The following is a 19,672-nucleotide window of genomic DNA, read 5'->3' as shown; positions in this document are numbered from 1 at the left end:
GGTTTGCAAGGGAGCCTTACTGAATAAAAAGTAGAGATCTTTAAAGGGAGAAAAAAGGAGATTATCAAGGCCACTGACTTTACAGCAAGTCCATTTATGGTGGAAAAATTAGTTTTCTCATGATTTTCATACCGACAAAAGGCCTGTTTCTTCACACTAGAATTACAAAAATCAGGAATAAACTTTTTTATTAAGTATTCAGTGTCTCATGGGAAATGTTCAGTATTTCTTTATTTTAGAAACTAGAGTTAGACATGATGACCCTATGTTTTGTTCCTTTGGTTCATCTCAGAATACAAAGTACCTTTTTTCTTCTACTCTGAAATGTGATGTGTCCACTTATTTGAAGTGGAGATGATGCAAGGTTTCATTATTGCTTTCAGAATTTGTATAAAGACATGCTTCAAAAATTTAATGTCAAAGATTAGTATATTTTATACCAAGTCACGTGTTTTTATTTCCTCTAGATTTATGTGATAATACCTTCATTTGCCAGCTTCATTTACAACATAGTAATTCTTGGGTAAAATTGTCAGTTTTTGTTTTGTTGGATTTATATTGGCAAAATTCTTTTCCCCCTTTTAGAGCCTTCATTTTCGCATTATGTGTTCTGTAGTTTTCTTCTCCCAGAATAACTTTCACTCAGCATTCAGTGAACACTTATTATGTCCTTTTATCAACTATATGCCTTGTTAGATGCTGAAAATACAAATCTATCACTATCTAAAATGAAAACCCAGCAGATGCAGATGGAATTGTTTATCCTTGAAAATATGTAACTGGGAGTTACATTGTGTTTCTGTCTTGTCTGTTTCTTTGTGAATTGTGTTCATGTGTGTATTATATATATGTAGGTGTGTCTGTGTTCCTCCTCCTTTGTCATGTATTGTTCTTGCCTTCTTTCTCGTTCCTTACCTGGTTTTTTATTTCCAGCCCCACCTCCATGCTTCATTGGCCATAATGTATGGTATTATATGTATATATAATGTATGGTATGTATAATATTATTTGTGAATATTTTCATGTGCCCTGTTTTTAATCGCTTACTATACTACATGTGACATTTAAGGTTTATTCCTAAGGATGCTTTTCTCTACTAAAACTTATAAAATATCATTTTTATTTTTGCAACTTGGATTAATCCACAATTAATATTCTCCTGAAAGTGACCTTCAGTAAAAAACAGTTCCCTCTATTTTGTATAGTAGGAGCAAAATAGAATGAGACAGTGTGGCCTGACCAAATATGAATGTTAAAGTAATACTGTATAGTGAATTATGATTTTTAAAAACAAAGGTCATTTTAGTAAACGTTTTTATTTTTAGCAACTTTAATAAATAAAGAATAATACAAAGTATAGTATAAATAGCATTCATTTATTATTTTCTTTTTTACCTGAAGACAGTATAGAGGAAATGAAGGACAGATGCGGGAGCTACAAGATCAGCTTGAAGCAGAGCAATATTTTTCGGTAAGAATCATTTTTAACACTTGGCTTAAAATTAGGTATTTAGATTTTTAATGTGAACTGACTTTTTTTCAAATGACCGTGAAGTGGTTTTCTCCCCCTTTTCGTGTCCCCATCTCTACATTTCATTTCTGAATCTGAGTTCATGCTCTATGTAAGTTGTAAAGAAACAACGTTTTTGTGAAACATTTCTAAAATTGCCATCAAACTAAAGCTGTATGTAAGACTTTGTTAAGGGTTTTGTTTGCCTGTTAGCAAACTTGGGTATTTTCATATGTGGTTCATGTATGCATGTTCCATTTGCAGGTATAACTGCGTACAGTTATAGATATAACTATGCTCAAAAGGGTTTTTGGTGGGTTTTTTTTTTGGTTTTAGCTCTTTTTATTCACTTTATGTATCTATTTTGCTTTTTTTTCCATAGAAGTCATTCTAACTCTTATTTGCTGCAGGCCAGGTTATTTTCACTACTAGTATTGATTAACATTCATAGCTAATTCTTTGAGATTTGAAGGTAGTGAAGGTTCTGCAGTGTTATTTCTTTTGGTTGCCAAGTTTATATGCTACCATTTCAACTTGACATTTACCTAGCTTCTCCATTACTGTTACACCTGGCAGCCACTTTTCCTACAAGTTTTAGTGCAGTTAAATTAGAGAGTTCTAGTTATGCTAGTGAACATGCCCTAGAAACCAAGTGAACAGTATTGGAACTAATGATTTATTAATGAATTAATAAAGAATCTGAATACCAGGGCACCTGGATGGCTCAGTTGGTTAAGCCTCCCACTCTTGATTTAGGCTCAGGTCATGATCTCACAGTGCTGAGATTGAGCCATGGGTCAGGCTCGGCAAGGAATGCAGAACCTGCTTGGGATTCTCTTTCCCTCTTTGCCCCTCCCCCACTCATGCTCACAAGCACGCTTTCTCTCTCAAATAAATAAATAAACTCAAAAAGGAAATTTTTTGCATCTGAACACCTTTAGAGCTCTACAGAACTTTCCCATGTTTAGAGCTTCATGCTGTACTCTGCTCATCTCCTACTTTGACTTGTTAGACTATCACTGAAATGATGTTTTTAAATTTAAGAAATTTCAGTATTATTGAAAATCTTTCCCTGGGTAGAGATTAGCCTTAATTGTTCAAAGTGTGTAGTACTGACTTCTGCAAAATGGTCTATAACATCATGCACACTTTTCTTGTCCATATACTTTCACAAAGTAATCATCCAATGCCTCCACATTTTGGGATGGATGTCAGATGATTTGTGGTGTTCCTATGGATTCTTAAATTTGTCTGTATAAAGTAATATAAAACTTGACACTGTCTCTTCTTTCTGATTTAGTTCATTACTTGTGAGGATTGAGTTAAGTATCAGTAAATTTGATAAACTGTTATGACCAGATATAAGATATTCTTTAATCTGGTCTTTCAAATCAGAGTATTTTTTTTCTATTTATCCTTTCATTGATTATACATACAGATTTCAGTATCAGAAGTCAAAGAGATAGGAATTTTGATTCCTAAAGGCAAAATGAATTACTTCTTTTTAGAAATTGTGACCACTTACAAACTAAAGCAAGCGATCAGTCCTCTTTTATTTACATTCCCATTGAAATAAATGTATCTTTGGGGTACCTGCGTGACTCAGTCAGTTTAGTGTCTGACTCTTGGTTTCAGTTCAGGTCATGATCTTGTGGTTCATGAGTTCAAGCCCCACATCTAGTCCTGCACTGACAGCACAGAGCCTGCTTAGGATTCTCTGTCTCCTTCTGTCTCTCTGCCCTTCCCCTGCTTGCTCTCTGTTTCTGGTAGGTAGGTAGGTAGGTAGGTAGGTAGGTAGGTAAATGATAGATAAGAAATGTATGTATTTTTCTCCTAGAGAAGTGCTATTTCTTAGAAGGATAGTTCTCGACAGCTGTTTTCTGGTCCTTACTATTTTTTTCCTTATCTTTTATACTAAAAGGGATAGTTTAAAAAAGGACTGCAGAACTAGGAGTTTACTCTGTAACCACAGCACCCTATCACAATATAGGTCTAACACTTACACCTGTTAAATATTTGTTGTTAGAAGGGCACCTGGATGGTTCAGTTGGTTAAACATCTGCCTTTGGCTCAGGTCATGATCTCACAGTTTATGGGTTTGAGCCTCACATTGGGCTCTCTGCTCTCTGAGCAGAGCCTGCTTCAGATCCTCTGTCCTTCTTTCTCTCTGCCCCTCCCCTGCTTGTGCACTCTCTCTCTCTCAAAAAAAAATTAATATTTGTTGATAGAGTTGGCAGAAGCCGAATGAATTTTGTAAGAATCATTGTTTTATAATAAATATATATTATTTGTATGTTAACAGAATGTTTGATAAATCTTGTTTGTGGGTATTTTATGTACATCTCTCAACCATCCACTCAATCCCACCCACCCAAAAGAGAAGTGGTTTCTCTAGCATTATTCACTTCAAGAATTGATCTTTTAGGGGTGCCTCGGTGGCTCAGTTGGTTGGGCGTCCGACTTCGGCTCAGGTCACGATCTCACGGCCCGTGAGTTCGAACCCCGCGTCGGGCTCTGGGCTGATGGCTCAGAGCCTGGAGCCTGCTTCCGATTCTGTGTCTCCCTCTCTCTCTGCCCCTTCCCCGTTCATGCTCTGTCTCTCTCTGTCTCAAAAATAAATAAACGTTAAAAAAAATTAAAAAAAAAAAAAAGAATTGATCTTTTAAATGAGTAAGCTTGCTAAGTTTCTTTATAATGTTTTCCCAAACCAATATAACTTTTAATGTTTTTGAGATATAATTTCTATATACTTCATTGTAACCATTATAAGTGTATGTGTTGATGAGTTTTGACAAATCTGTATGCTGTGTAACCACCGCAACAATCAACATATAAAACTTTTCCTTCACCATAAATTCCTAGTGGCCTTTTGTAGTCAATCTGCTCCACTTACCTCTATCTGCAAGTAACCACTTAGTTGCTTTCTGTCACAATTGATTATTGTCACCTGTTCTAGGGTTGCATGTACATGGAATCATGCAATATGTACTTTTTAGCACCTGGTTTCTTTCAGCAAAATATTTTTTAGGTTTATCATGTTGTTTGTATCAGTAGTAATTCCTTTTTATTGTATTCATCTGTTTACAATTTGAAATAAAGCTGCTGTGAAAATTCATTGACAAGATTTTATATAGATACATATTTGCATTTGTCTTGGATAAATACTTGGGAGTGGAATTGTTGGATCATATGTTGTTTAACTTTATAAGAAACTACCAAACTCCTCATAAACACTTATTTCTTCTAATCACTTGTTTTGCAGACACTTTATAAAACCCAAGTAAAGGAACTTAAGGAAGAAATTGAAGAAAAAAACAGAGAAAATTTAAAGAAAATACAGGAACTACAAAATGAAAAGTATGTCCATTTTTCTTTAGAACAAGAGTCACTACTACATCATAGCATTCTTTAAATTGTTTTTTTTTAATATGATATTTATTGTCAAATTGGTTTCCATACAACACCCAGTGCTCCTCCCAACAGGTGCTCTCCTCAGTGCCCATCACCCACCCTTCACTCCCTCACACTTCCCATCAATCCTCAGTTTATTCTCAGTTTTTAAGAGTCTCTTATGGTTTGGCTCTCTCCCTCTCTAACTTTTTTTTTCCCTTCCCCTCCCCTATGGTCTTCTGTTAAGTTTCTGAGGATCCACATAAGAGTGAAAACATAGCAATGAGAAAGAATGAAATATGGCCTTTTGTAGCAACGTGGATGGAACTGGAGAGTGCTATGCTAAGTGAAATAAGTCATACAGGGAAAGACAGATACCATATGTTTTCACTCTAATATGGATCCTTGAGAAACTTAGCATTCTTTAAGTTTAAAGGTAGAGAGTAGATGTGCCTTTATTCTGATAGAAGTGGTATAGCAAATCTTATTGGGCTAATTCAGAACAAATAAAACTAAATTTAGGCTAAAATTTCCTTTCATGTTGAAAAAATAATTTAATATGTTAATACTATGGCAATTGTGTAGAGATTCACTAAACTGTGACAATAAATTGTTTTCAAGGGTCTCAATCTTTAAACATCTATTTGTATATAAATCGTTCATGCTGTATTTGCACATCATTATTTTATGCTAGGTAAAGGTATTTAGGGTCTTCCTCTTAGTATTCTTAGGTTAAGTTCCGTGTGTGCATGTGTGCTTAGGGCCTAAGAAGGAGAAGACCTAAAGCTATTTAAGTGTTAACAACTTCTCATAGCTAGAGGGAACAGACATTAGAACTAGTTTTCTGACACTTTTATATTCTTTCCATATAGAAATTGTAAAAGTCTAACCATTTTATTATTGAACAAATACATTAAATATTAAAACATGTACAGTTTTATGAATTATAAATTATTATGATACTATAATACCACCCATGAAAGAGACAGAACCTTGCTATCCACTTTAGAAGCCCACTGTATTCCCCCTCCTCATTATGCCTTCTTCCCTCCCCACCACTAGGGTAATCACTATCCTGACACTTACTTGTTGAAGGAACTGGATCATTTTTCCTGTGTATTTTCCTCAGTTGTGATTTTATTGATTCCATTTCCATATTAGTTGAACATTTTTGTCCTCCTGTGCTTCATGGTTAAATCTAAAGCTGCACTGTCCAACATGGTAGCCCCTAGTCTTATATAGCCATTTAAATTCAAGCTTTAGTGTATTTAAATGAAGTTTAAATTTTAGTTTCTCAGGTGTACTAGCCACATTTCAGGTGCTCAACAGTTAACATGTGGCTAGCATCTACCATATTAGCACAGGTATATAGAATTTTTCTTTTTTTTTTTTTTAATGTTTATTTTTGAGAGAGAGACAGAGTGCAAGTGGGAGAGAGGCGGAGAGAGAGGGAGGCACAGAATCCGAAGTAGGCTCTAGGCTCTGAGCTATACCCAGAGCCTGACGCAGGGCTCAGACTCAAAAAGCATGATAAAATCATCACCTGAGCCGAAGTCTGAAGCTTAACTGACTGAGTCACCCAGGAACCTCAAGAACATTTGTATCCTCATAGAAAGTTTTATTGGACATTCCTAATCTGGAGTATTAGTCATATTCAAATCTGATTGGTAGAAAGGTGAAGACTACCTTGTACCTTGTACTGTCCGGTTGCCTCCTTGTGTTAGCAACTATGGACACTCAGTGCTTACATACTTAATATTTTTAGTGGAATCTAAGGTAGGAGCGACGATACTTTTTTCCTGGTTAATCTCTGGGACAGTGGTAGACCCCTATTATATAATCTATTGTCTATCATTTGTATGGTATCTACAGTGTACTGTACAATCCCAGGTTGTGTGCGTTCACTATGAAGGGTGTTCAGATATATTGTTTCATGGGGTTGATATATTTGTTCTTGTTTGATCTATTTAACAGAAACATATTGGTAACCGGTATTGTGCTAAGTACTATGATTCATGTGAGTGATATAATTATTAGTAAGTTACAGTTCTTACCCTCCAGTACTTCAGAATCTAGTCAGGAGACAGCTATAATTAAGTTAGGTGTCTATGACAAATTGCTAGGGATTGACAAGGTGGTAATTTAAAAAGTTTCACTCTTTAGAGAATGGATTAGAGTGAGGCAAAACTGGTGGATACAGGAAGTTGAATTATGTAGCCATTGGAAAATCTAGATGTAAAACTTAATTAATGTTTGTTTATTTTGAGAGAGAGTGTGTGTATGGGCAGGGGAGGGGCAGAGAGAGAAGCACGGAGCCCAACATGGGGCTCAATCTCACGAACCTGAGCCAGAGTCAGGAATCGGACACTTAACTGACTGAGCCACCCAGGCATCCCTAGATGTAAAATTATAGTGGAAATTGACAGTAAAGGGGAGGCAAGTACATGGGAAAAATAGAAGTAGAAGCAATAGGACCTGTAGATATGGGAGTATGGGGATAAAAGTTGGGGAAATTTTCAGGTGGGTTCTCAAGTTTCTGACCAAGGCATTTGGGTTGATGGTAGCACTAATCCCTGAGTTAAAGAATGCCAAGTTTATGAAATGAGGGGAGATAAGATTATTTCCATTTCAGACCAATTGAGTTTGAGGTGCCTATGAGATATCCAAAGAATGGATTCCAAGCACTTGGGTTTATTGCATCAGAGCTCAGAAGAAAGGTAAGGACTTGAAGCTGATTTGACATTCATTGTATACTGAAACAGAGATATACTGAGACAGAGATAGATGAGATTTGTTAAGGTGATTGTATAAACTCATGAAACTATGGTACCATACATGTAACTGATTTGAAGCTAGTTGGGTACTAGCTCATTTTGTGAGTTGTGAATATTATAACAAACTGAGGAGTTCATATCAGTTCTAACCACTTGCTGCCACAAAATCTAGTTTTTGAAGAGAAGCCAGAAATCTGAATTTTTATGTAAAATGTTGGCCCAGATTTAATTGTTGTGTGTCTGGAGGGAGTTGGAGGAACACTTATGTGGACTCATTTGACCCTCTCAGGTACTAAGTTGTAACCCCTAGTGTAGGATGATGAGAAGACATAAAAGCTAAGAACAGACTTCTAGTGCCTATACTTTTAAGGAATGGGCAAAGGAAGAGAAAGTAAATCACCAGTAATACAAGAAGACAGGCAGATAAGGTATCACAAAAGCTAAGGGAAATAGAATATTTCAAAGAAGAGAAAGTGATTTAAAGTGCCAAATACTCAAAAAGGTCAAGTTGAAAATACACTGTCCATTATATTTAAGGTTGTTAGTTATCTTATTGAGAACAGTTCCTAAATAGTAATGAGAATGGATACTAAAGTAGATTGAGACATTAATGGTAAGGGTAGAAGTAGAGACAGAATGTAGACAATAGCCACATTACCTCCTTACAATTCAACAAACTAGTCAGTTACTCTCCTGCCTCAGGGCTTCTTGACTTGCTCTCCCCTCCACCTGGAACATTTTCTCTGAATATCCACACAGCCTGCCTCTTCACCCTCTCTGGGTCTAGGTCTGACTGTCATCTCAGAGAGGCCTTCCCTAAATAATCCTTAAAATTGCAAACATCCCCCACCCCATTACCTTGCTACCTTCAGTACTTCCTTCCCTGTTTTATTTTTCTCTGCAGTACTTACCCTTCCCAGTATATTATAGAATTTGCTTACTTATTTTATTTTACTTGCTGTTTTTATCTTTCTGCTAGAATTTAGCAGTGAAGAAATGAATTTTCAAATGTTTTGTCCTTAACTCTGATTCACTGCTATATGTGTAGCACCTGGAATTGTACCTAGAACATTGTAGATGGTCAGTAAATATTTGTTAAATTTAAAAATTCGATGTGCTTGGGTGGCTCAGTCAGTTGAGCATCCGACTCGTGATTTTGGCTCAGGTCATGATCTCACAGTTTGTGGGTTTGAGCCCCATGTGAGGCTCTGAGCTGAGACTGTGGAGCCTGCTTTGGATTCTCTTTCTCCTCTCTCTCTGCCTCTCCCCGTCCCCTGCTCACATGCGCACACACACTCTCTCTCCTTCTCTCTTAAAATAAATAATTTTTTTTTTAATTTAAGAAACGTGGGTGTTAAGGCAAGGAGATAGAGATGGAGCCCTAACTGGAGGAGAAGGTGAAAGAGAGCCATCTCTTTTTAAAGATAGTAGAATTTGAGCATATTTAAAGACATGGAAAGGAAATCAGAACGAGAAAAGTTATACCTCTATCCATTGATTGAAACAAAATTTCTAAGCACTTTTTTATGGGCCAGAGACTTTTCTGGGCATTTGGAATACAGCAGTGAACAAGAACAAAGTCCCTGCTTATAATCTTACATCCTAGAAGAAAAAGTTGTTAATTGATTTCATTAAGGAAACGGGAGAATAAAGGTGATAGATTGGCCCTAGGAGTCAGTAAAGACAGGTCTTTCATTATGGAGAGCTGTGAAGGAAGTCTGGATGGTTGTAGTTGTGGACAATTTTACCCTGAACCATCTCATTGTTTCTTGCTTTCTCTTGCACAGTTGCATAGCCAGGGATAGGACTATAATTTGGGATAAGTAGGTTTTCTGGAATTTTAAATTATAACTTACTTTTATTTGAATTTAATACAAAGCAGTAAGCTCAGATAAGAGTGTTACCAGTCTGAAGCCCTGTGTGCAGAACCACCGCTAGGATCATAGACTTACCATTGGCAGTACTTTGCATCTTTTCCTAACATACTAACTTCCCTATGCTTTGAGACACGTATTTCATATCTTCTCCTTCCTCCTAGATCTTCAACAACCTGTCCTCATCCTCACACTCAACAAATGGTCTTGCTTCCTGGAAGTCAGAGAACTTCTACTGTCTTCTACCCTCACAACCTACTAATCTGTCTGCATCTGTACCAATAAACCCTGCTTCCTTCTGATTGATGTAAATGGACAAAATGTGCTTTTAACTAAGGCAGCCCCTTGATCCCATCCCTTTCTGCCTACTTAAGAACATGACTCCAGTAATCTTCACCTTTCCTACCTCAATTTTTTCCTTTCTGTAGTCATTTTTATTGCATACAGGTAAACGTCTCTGTAAAAAATAACCATCTTTTGAGCACATGTTCACTTCCACCTGCCATCATATTTTTCTGCTTCCTTTTGTGGCAAACTTATTTGAAAAGTGACATACCGGGGGCACCTGGGTGACTCAGTCGGTTGAGCATCCGACTTTGGCTGAGGTCATGATCTCACCGTTTGTGAATTTGAGCCCTGCATGGGGCTGTCTCCTGTCAGCATGGAGCCTACTTCAGATCCTCTGTCCTCCTCTCTCTCTACCTCTCTCTCTCTCTCTCTCTCTCTCTCTCTCTCTCAAAAATAAATATTTTTTAAGTTAAATAAATAAGTTTTTTTAAAAAGTTACATGCCTGGGCACCTGGGCACCTGGGTAGCTCAGTCAGTTAAGCATTGGATTCTTGATTTCACCTCAGGTCATGATCTCACGGAAATCATAGTGCAGAGCCTGCTTGGGGTTCTCTCTACCTCTTTCTGCCCCTTCCCTGCTCATGCTTTCTCTCTCTCTCTCTCTCTCTCAAAATAAATAAATAAAACTTTAAAAAAGAGAAAAGAAAGAAAAGTGACATACCATTTATCTTCAGGTTCTCTTCTCCCTTTCTCTCTCCAGCTCATTCCAGTCAAACTTTTGCATTCATCGCTCTATCAAAATAACCCTTCTCAAGGTTACTGATGACTTCCTAATAGTTAAAGACAATTGTCCGTTCTCAGTCTTTATCTTATTTAACAGTAACAGTTGACATAGTCCATTACTCTCTCTATGAAATTTCTTCATTTGGCTTCTCGGACCACCACATGGTATTTTTGTTATTGAACTGGCTACTCTTAACCTCCTTTGCTCCTTTGTCCCTTCCCCTCTCTGAGACCTTTAAAGTTTGGAGGGCCCAAGGGATCACTCCCTCCTTGTTTTCATCCAGTCTCATGGCTTTAAATAGCATCAGTGTGTAAGCACATTCTCCCCTGAATTCCAGACTTGTATGTCCAGCAGTCTATTTGACATCTCCACTTGAGTGTTTAATAAGCATTTCATTTGTAACATGTCCAGAAAAAATTCTTGATTCCTTTACTCTGCCAACCTGCTGCTCCCTGTTTTCCTCATTTTGGTATTAGCAATCCTATTATTTCCCGTTGTTTAAATAAAAAACTTGGAAGTTATTCTAGACTCTTTTTTCTTCTTATACTCTACATGCAATCCATTAATAAGTCTTCCTAGCTATAATTTGAAATCATATTCAGAATCTGATCATTTCTCATGACTTGTACCATTTACCAGCCTGATCCAGACCATCTCCAATCTTGATAATTTCAGTAGCCTCCTAACTAATATCCCTACTTCTGCCATTGTCCCCCTACAGTCTGATCTTAATACAGCAACCAGAATGATCTTTTTTTTATTTATTTTTTATTTTTTATTTTTTTTAGCGTTTATTTATTTTTGACACAGAGAGAGACAGAGCATGAACGGGGGAGGGTCAGAGAGAGGGAGACACAGAATCTGAAACAGGCTCCAGGCTCTGAGATGTCAGCACAGAGCCTGACACAGGTCTCGAACTCACGGACCATGAGATGACCTGAGCCGAAGTCAGCCGCTTAACCGACTGAGCCACCCAGGCGCCCCCAGAATGATCTTTTAAAAACAGAATATTCAGAGTAAAACCAAAGTTCCGTATACTGTTTTAGAAAGCCTTATAAGATCTTTATCTCTTCCAACTTCTTTTAATACATTTCTCACAACTTTCCTCGATCTCCCACTTCACGTACACTAACTTCTTTCAGACCAAACTTAGGTCATTTCTCATTAGATGTTTCTTCCACCTTACCACTTTTGAGATACGCGTAGCTTATTCCCTTCCTTCATATTTCTTCTCACACGTCTTCTTAGCAGAGAGGCCTCCTTGATCACCCTATATAAAATACCACATTCACAGCTTCTTCTACCTTTTTCATTTTATTGTGTTCTCTATGGATACTGTATATTACTTGCTCATTTTTTAAATTGACCATTTTCACCCCACTTGTATGCTTCCTGAGGGCAGAGACTTTGTTACTACTGTATGTCTTACTTAGTACAACCATATTTAGCACATAGTAACCATTTAGGTAAATGTTTTTTGGACAAATGAATGAATATTCTTTTTTTTTTTTTCTGTAGTTAGTATATATCTCCCTCTTGAGAGAGGCTTGAGACAGAAAATTTCATTTGTATTATTCCCTTAGTAAAAAATAGGTGGAAGTCATTTATTCACTTAGCAAACATTTTTTGAGCACCTACTGTATATAGGGGGGTACATTTATGACCAAGATAGCTTCTTCAGGAAGAGCAAGCAAACTGGAATGATTTGGTCCTGGTCTGAATGTCAATTCCAAAAAAGCTTTAAAGTGTTATTCCCAAGGAGCATTCTTGGAACAGTTTATAGTGGTTTAAATATCTGTTTATAAGTCTTCATAATCTCATTAAATTTCCGAACTGGAAGGGACCTCAAAAATCATTTAGCTTAACTCTCATTTTACAGATTTGATTAAATTGAGCTCTAGGAAATGTAAGAAATTTGCCCAGGGTCCTTGCCCAATTAGTTAGTGATAGAATAGGGATAAGGGTCTAGGTCTGGCCTCCTGGTTTACAAGACTATTATTTTTCCCCTGTGCCATGCTACCTTCCATTCTAATCCACAACAGTTTCCTTTTCAAAAGTAGACTACTTGCCATTGCTTTATTAACTTTTCTTAGTTAAGCACAATAGCAGATACAAAATTAAAGAGTTCTTTACATTTATAGTTTTTCAGAGTCTGAGAGGTTAAATTTATTATTTATATAGAACTTTTCAAGTGGATTCAAGTAATGGATTTTATTTAAGCAATGAATTATTATTATTTAAATATAGTTGTCTTTTTAAGCATATCATTAAGTTGAAAGAATAACTGAATTTCTTTATATCCATTTCTCTTATAAATCTGTTGCAGAGAAACTCTTACTACTCAGTTGGATCTAGCAGAAACAAAAGCTGAGTCTGAGCAGTTGGCTCGAGGGCTTCTGGAAGAACAGTATTTTGAATTGACCCAAGAAAGCAAGAAAGCTGCCTCAAGAAATAGACAGGAGATTACCGATAAAGATCACACTGTTAGTCGGGTAAGTGTGGTTTACACGTAAGGTTTATGACTAAAATTAAATAAAAATAGGCCACATCCTAAAGTGTTAGGGTAAGGTGAATATGTATGCATGTGTATTTACTTTGACTTTACTTATACACAGTGGTCAGTCTGTACTCCTGTATAAAATAGTTCATATAATCCAAAACCATTGTTAATGACTGAAATTCTTTTTCAGTGTAATATACTTTTTCTCTTTCTGGCTATAGATCTTAATATATTTTATGTAAGGAAATGCTTAGCTTAAATTCATTTGTTGTATTATCTTAATACATTGCAGCTGGTTTTATGGCCAGAATTCTGTAAAGTTCAGAGAAACTATTTGGGGATGAGAAATTCTTTATGGATATTTACAAATTAATTATAGAAAACCAATACTATAATTAACTATTCCTGAAATTTATACTGTTCTCTATATAGATGATGGGAATGGGAGGGGGAGTTAGATTTTTCTTCTTTTGAAGTTACCATCAAATGCTCTGGTGTAGATAGTCCTGGGTTTAAATCTTAGCTTTGCCTTTAAGAAGTTACATGGTCTTGGCAACGTGCATTAACTTCTCTAAGCCTCAGATTCTTCATCTATAAAATAGAAATAATATTTGGGGTGCCTGGCTGGCTCAATCAGTAGAGCATGCAACTCTTGATCTCAGGGTTGTGAGTTCAAGCCCCACATTGGGCATAGGGTTTACTTAAAAAAAAGAAAAAGAAATAATACCTATTCCACAAGATTCTTATGAACATTAAGTGAAATAATATACATAGAATGGTGAATAAGTAGTACATTACTGAAAGTAAAATGTTTTTAATTGTCGTTTTCATCATCATTATTCAGATGAAGGAATTGAGGCCCAAAAGCATTGTGACTTGCTAAGAATCACAGAGCTAGAAACCTAAATTTAAATTTCCCAAGTTTGTAGTCGTTCTCCTTCCATTACATTTTTTTCTTCCTTTCACAAAAACACACACACATACACACCCGCTGAAGTAATTTTTAGAAGCTAACAATTGTTTTAAAATATTTTGAATTTAATTATATCCACATATGTTAAACCGGAAACCAGGCATTTTCATAATAAAGCAGCATTTGACCTGTCCTCATCTATGGAGAATGTGAAGTATTTTTTTTTTGAAGTTACTGTTTTAAATAAGAGACTAGCAAAGTGAATGTAACTTAAACCTTTGTGTGTTTTGTTAAGCTTGAAGAAACAAACAGCATGCTAACCAAAGATCTTGAATTATTAAGAAAGGAAAATGAAGAGCTAACTGATAAAATGAGGAGGACAGAGGAAGGTATGTAAGGTTTTTTGTTTTGTTTTGTTTTAATTATGTTTAATCAAGTTCAGAGGTAAATCTTAGCTATTTATATTGTGTATTAGGTTTTTGAAATATTTGTTTCCATATGTTAAATAGCTTCTGTAGCCTTAAGAATTATCTTAGTAGAACTTAAATGTTCTCATCTCAGAAAATGGTAAATATGTGAGGTGATGGATATGTTAATGAACTTGATGGGAGAATCCTTTCACAATGTTTACATCTATCAAATTATCATATTGTATAACGTAAATATCTTACAAATTTATTTGTCAATTATACCTCAATAAAACAACAAAAAAGAATTATCTTAATGAAGTTATTAAAAGTTATGATGTATAAACTAATTTGCATAATTAAGAGCATTAATTTTGAATGCAGAAATTTAATGTCATATAATAACACTTTATATAATTTGCTAACAGAATATAAACTGAAGAAAGAGGAAGAGATCAATAATCTTAAGGCTACCTATGAAAAGAATATCAGTACAGAAAGAACCCTTAAAACACAGGTATACATTCTCTCTCAGCCTTTTCCATATGTTTGTATTTGAGTATCATATATTCAGAAGGTAACATTTGCTCTTTGTGAACTTTTTCTTAAAACTTAGGTTGTAATGTTCAGTCTTTTCACTGGAACAAATAATGTAATACTCTTTCTTCATTAAATATAGAAGTCTTTTTCAGGAAATTGGATTTTTTTTTTTTTTAATTTTTTTTTTTCCAATGTTTATTTATTTTTTGGGGGGACAGAGAGAGACAGAGCATGAACGGGGGAGGGGCAGAGAGAGAGGGAGACACAGAATCGGAAACAGGCTCCAGGCTCTGAGCCATCAGCCCAGAGCCTGACGCGGGGCTTGAACTCACCGACCGCGAGATCGTGACCTGGCTGAAGTCGGATGCTTAACCGACTGCGCCACCCAGGCGCCCCAGGAAATTGGATTTTAATTGAGTTCAGAAAGTAGCTCGTCTAGTCATTTGACTAGTAAGAACATGTTTTAGATTGTACAGAAGACCTATAATTAATTGACAGTAGGAAAACTTAATGAAGAGAAAATACTTGACTAAAGCCAAGAGAGCTAGGAGTAAGTAAGAAACTATAGGGGTGACTGTATCATTTTGCTATATATTTAATGATGCAGTTCACATTTTTACTAAAACTTGGTATCTTGTCATTTTACTAACTTATACGGTAGTTTAAATTCTTCATAAGGTACTGTGTACCCCAGTTGATTTTTATGGTAAAATAAATATTTTTTACTTTTTATTAAATGATTATATTAGCTTTTTTACCACTTATCTACTCTCCCTCTCAGCAGTTTTTCATGTTGCAACTAGATTAATCCTTCAAAAATGTATTTAATACCTGTTGAAAATCCTTCAGTAGAAGGATTGTACTTACTTTTACGTCAAAACATAGACCATGAAGAAAAGGATTGACATTTATTACATAAAAATTCAGGTCTGTGGAGCACAAACAGCATAAGTTGAAAGAAAACAAACTAAGAAGAATATTTACAACAAATGTAGAGAAATACAAATAAAAGAGGGTCTACAAATAAAAAGATAATCTTCTATGAAAAAAAAGTAAGAGACATTTGAGAAAAAAAGAATTTTAAAAAGCTAACCCATTACCATAAACCAAGAAATAAAAATTAAACCAATAATGAGGTATCTTTTTGACAAATGGGCACATTTGAGTGAGAGAGATATAATACTCCTCTTTAGCAAGAACATAGGGAAATTTATTTGTGTAGTTTTTGAGGGAGTAAACTATGAGAACAATTAACAGAATAACATATTTTAATGTGCATATTCTTCGACCCAGTAACTGCACACTTAGGAATTTATCCTGTATACATAACTCCATAAATGCTCAAAAGAAACACATACAAATGTAATTACAGCAACAACTTTTAAAATTTTTTTTAACGTTTATTCATTTTTGAGAGAGAGAGACAGATCGTGAGTGGGGAGGAGGGCAGAGAGACGGAGACACAGAATCCAAAGCAGGCTCCAGGCTCTGAGCCATGACGGACCGACTGAGCCACCCAGGCGCCCCTACAGCAACAACATTTTTTTTTGTAATGTTTATTTTTGAGAGAGAGAGAGAGACAGAGAGAGAGAGAGAGAGTGAAAGTGCAAGTGGGGGAGGTCCAGAGAGAAAGGGAGATACAGATTCTAAAGCAGGCTCCAGGCTCTGAGCGGTCAGCACAGAGCCCGATACGGGCTCGAACTCACGGACCACGAGATCATGACCTGAGCTGAAGTCGGACTCTTAATGAGCCACCCAGGCACCCCACAACATTATTTTTAACGGTGAAAAATAAAAATAACCCAACCACCCATCAGCATAGTATTGATAAATCATAATATATCCATACAATACAGAGCAAAGGAGCCATTAAAAATAAATGAAATAGACATATATGTAATGACATGGGGAAGTTGTATTTCCCATGATATATGATATAGTATTAAATTTAAAAAGCGAGTTGTTGGGGCGCCTGGGTGGCGCAGTCGGTTAAGCGTCCAACTTCAGCCAGGTCACGATCTCACAGTCCGTGAGTTCGAGCCCCGCGTCGGGCTCTGGGCTGATGGCTCAGAGCCTGGAGCCTGTTTCCGATTCTGTGTCTCCCTCTCTCTCTCTGCCCCTCCCCCGTTCATGCTCTGTCTCTCTCTGTCCCAAAAATAAATAAACGTTGAAAAAAAAAATTAAAAAAATAAATAAATAAATAAATAAATAAAAAGCGAGTTGCAGCACAGAATGTATAGCATGATCCCATTTTCTAATTTAAATATCCATGTAATCAGCTTATATACATAAGGAAAAGTTTAGAAGGATACACACCCAGCAGATTGAAAAAAGAGACTTTAGCAGAGGTACTCTTTGATGGGTGATACTACAAGAGCTTTTCACTTTCTTCATAATATAGTTCTGTCTTTTGTTTTTCTTTTAATATGTTAGATTTACTGTTAGAAAAATAACAATATGCCTTATGAGCTCAATGAAATAAGCATTTACTCCATTAAAATATGTATATGGGCTCCTCATCCTAGATAGGACTAAATGTACATGGAAATGATGGTAGTTGGGCTTTTTTTCTGTTTTAATGGAAAAATCTTCGGTTTCTTTTAAACATAATTGCAGAAAATACCATGACTTATGTTTTAGTTTATGTAGCTTAATTTCACATGCTTTTAACACTTCTCAATTTGAATATGTTCTTTCCTTCTGGCAAAAGGGATTAACCTCAACTGTTCTCTCTTACATTCAAAAGGGCCTCAGTGTGGCCTGGTAGATACCGTCTCCTTACTTACCTACTTGTCCCAAGGAAAAAAATTATCTTGGGCCTTTTTGCCTGTGTGTGGTTTCATCTGATTATAATGCCATCTCCTTGGCTCTTTTCTTTAATACTATTTCTTCTTTGCTTATCCAACTCTTATTTGTCTTTTTAAGAAACATATGTGGACACATGTGCAGGTACACCAGGAAGCCACCCCTGATTCCCCAGGTCTCAGTTAGGTACTGCTCCCATAGCACCATTGTTAGCCTCTTTTCTTTTAACTCACCACTCTGTACTATAATGCGTGCTTGTCTGGCTCCTCCATCAGACTATGATACCTTTGAGGCATAACTGTATTTTTTGTCTTTATATCTAGTACCTATCAAAGTGCCTACATACAGTATAATGCTGAATAATTATTGAACAGTAAATGAATTTTTACAAGACTTAATCTGGTTCTTACATTTGAACAATGAGATAAAACAGTAATAGTTACTTGTGCTACCAGTTATGTTCCAACCGTTATTAGGTTCTTCTGATTTTCCCACACAAAATAGTCCTTCCTGATTTTGAGGAAGAAAATACATTTTTAGTGGAGATTTAAATCAGATGGTTCCAACATAGATCCTTATTTAATAATATTTTAATATTTGAATAGGCTGTTAACAAGTTGGCAGAAATAATGAATCGGAAAGATTTTAAAATTGATAGAAAGAAAGCTAATACACAGGATTTGAGAAAGAAAGAAAAGGAAAATCGAAAGCTTCAACTGGAACTCAACCAAGAAAGAGAGAAATTCAACCAGATGGTGGTGAAACATCAGAAGGAACTGAATGACATGCAAGCGGTAAGGTTTGTGTGTGTGTAGGATTATTTTCTTAATTTGTTATGTCTGTTTATACCTATTATCTATTGATCTTCTCTAGATATTTTTAGCATAAAAATGCATATTCAGGTTTATACTCTCCACAGTTTGATCATTATTACTCTAATATGAACCATGATGTTGAAAAACTAGAAAGATACTCCATTTCTTATTAACCATGATAATTTTTACCCATTAGCATTTGCTTGATTAGAGATGCTCCTTTGAGAGAATCAAAAAGAAGTTTTGCCTTTTTGGTTTTTGATTAAAATTGAGATATGACTGGTATAATACTACAGTTAAGTTAGAAGATTTGAAGTATTGTATATTTTTTTTTGTTTTCTCTAATCAGGACTCACTTTTCTGAAATCAAAATATCAAACTTAATTTTTTTTTATACTTCCTGGCCTGTAAATAGCACAAAATTGAGAACTGGTCTCTGGTCCTAGATTGACTTGGATACAAGCACTGACTCTCTATCATTTATGGTTTTATCATCCTGAGAAGCTTTCCATATTTTTTAAACTGTTTCATTTGAAGCCATAAAAGCATTTCCTACTGTTTTAACAGGTGTTTGGTTTTTGTGTTTTGATGCTTTATATTTAAAAAATATAAACAAAATTTGTTGAAAGCAAGGAGAAAAGGAGTTTACCAAGCAATGTATTAATGAGGAAGAGAACTTGCATTTTTTACAATTGTATCAAAATCTGTGGTAGTAAACATTCATGAAGTTTATACTAATTTTTTAGTATTAGTTTTAGATTCTTCATAGTTCCATTAATTCTTAATTTTTAATTTGAAAATTTGATTTTGATTTCTTTATTTCAAAAAAATAGCAATTGGTAGAAGAATGTACACATAGGAATGAGCTTCAGATGCAATTGGCTAGCAAAGAGAGTGATATTGAGCAATTGCGTGCTAAACTTTTGGACCTTTCGGATTCTACAAGTGTTGCTAGTTTTCCTAGTGCTGATGAAACTGATGGAAACCTTCCAGGTAAGAACATTTCTTTTACTTCATTCAGGTTTGCTTCATTCATGGAAATTAATGTATGTTACTTTCATTTAGCTTTCTA

At 35.6% G+C, this 19,672-nt stretch overlaps 1 protein-coding gene and 1 long non-coding RNA gene across 2 annotated transcripts in view; one reads left to right on the top strand and one right to left on the bottom strand.

Moving 5' to 3' along the window:
* The window catches only part of LOC122470623, a 49,739-nt gene extending 38,847 nt beyond the window's left edge, over positions 1 to 10,892 (bottom strand). Inside the window, exon 1 of the long non-coding RNA XR_006293956.1 lies at positions 10,558 to 10,892. This is a non-coding gene — a long non-coding RNA (uncharacterized LOC122470623). The remainder of the gene's footprint in view (positions 1 to 10,557) is intronic.
* Positions 1 to 19,672, top strand: part of ROCK1 (Rho associated coiled-coil containing protein kinase 1) — a 164,318-nt gene that overhangs the window by 128,258 nt on the left and 16,388 nt on the right. The window contains 7 exon segments of the mRNA XM_043558427.1: positions 1,402 to 1,471; positions 4,773 to 4,867; positions 12,947 to 13,112; positions 14,329 to 14,422; positions 14,869 to 14,957; positions 18,391 to 18,579; positions 19,434 to 19,593. Coding sequence (XP_043414362.1) covers positions 1,402 to 1,471; positions 4,773 to 4,867; positions 12,947 to 13,112; positions 14,329 to 14,422; positions 14,869 to 14,957; positions 18,391 to 18,579; positions 19,434 to 19,593 — 863 coding nt within the window.

Source organism: Prionailurus bengalensis, chromosome D3 (assembly GCF_016509475.1).
Source record: "Prionailurus bengalensis isolate Pbe53 chromosome D3, Fcat_Pben_1.1_paternal_pri, whole genome shotgun sequence".
NCBI classification, from domain to species: Eukaryota; Metazoa; Chordata; class Mammalia; order Carnivora; family Felidae; genus Prionailurus; species Prionailurus bengalensis.
The sequence above is the reverse complement of the archived record's forward strand: the minus strand, read 5'-3'. Positions and strand labels throughout refer to the sequence as shown.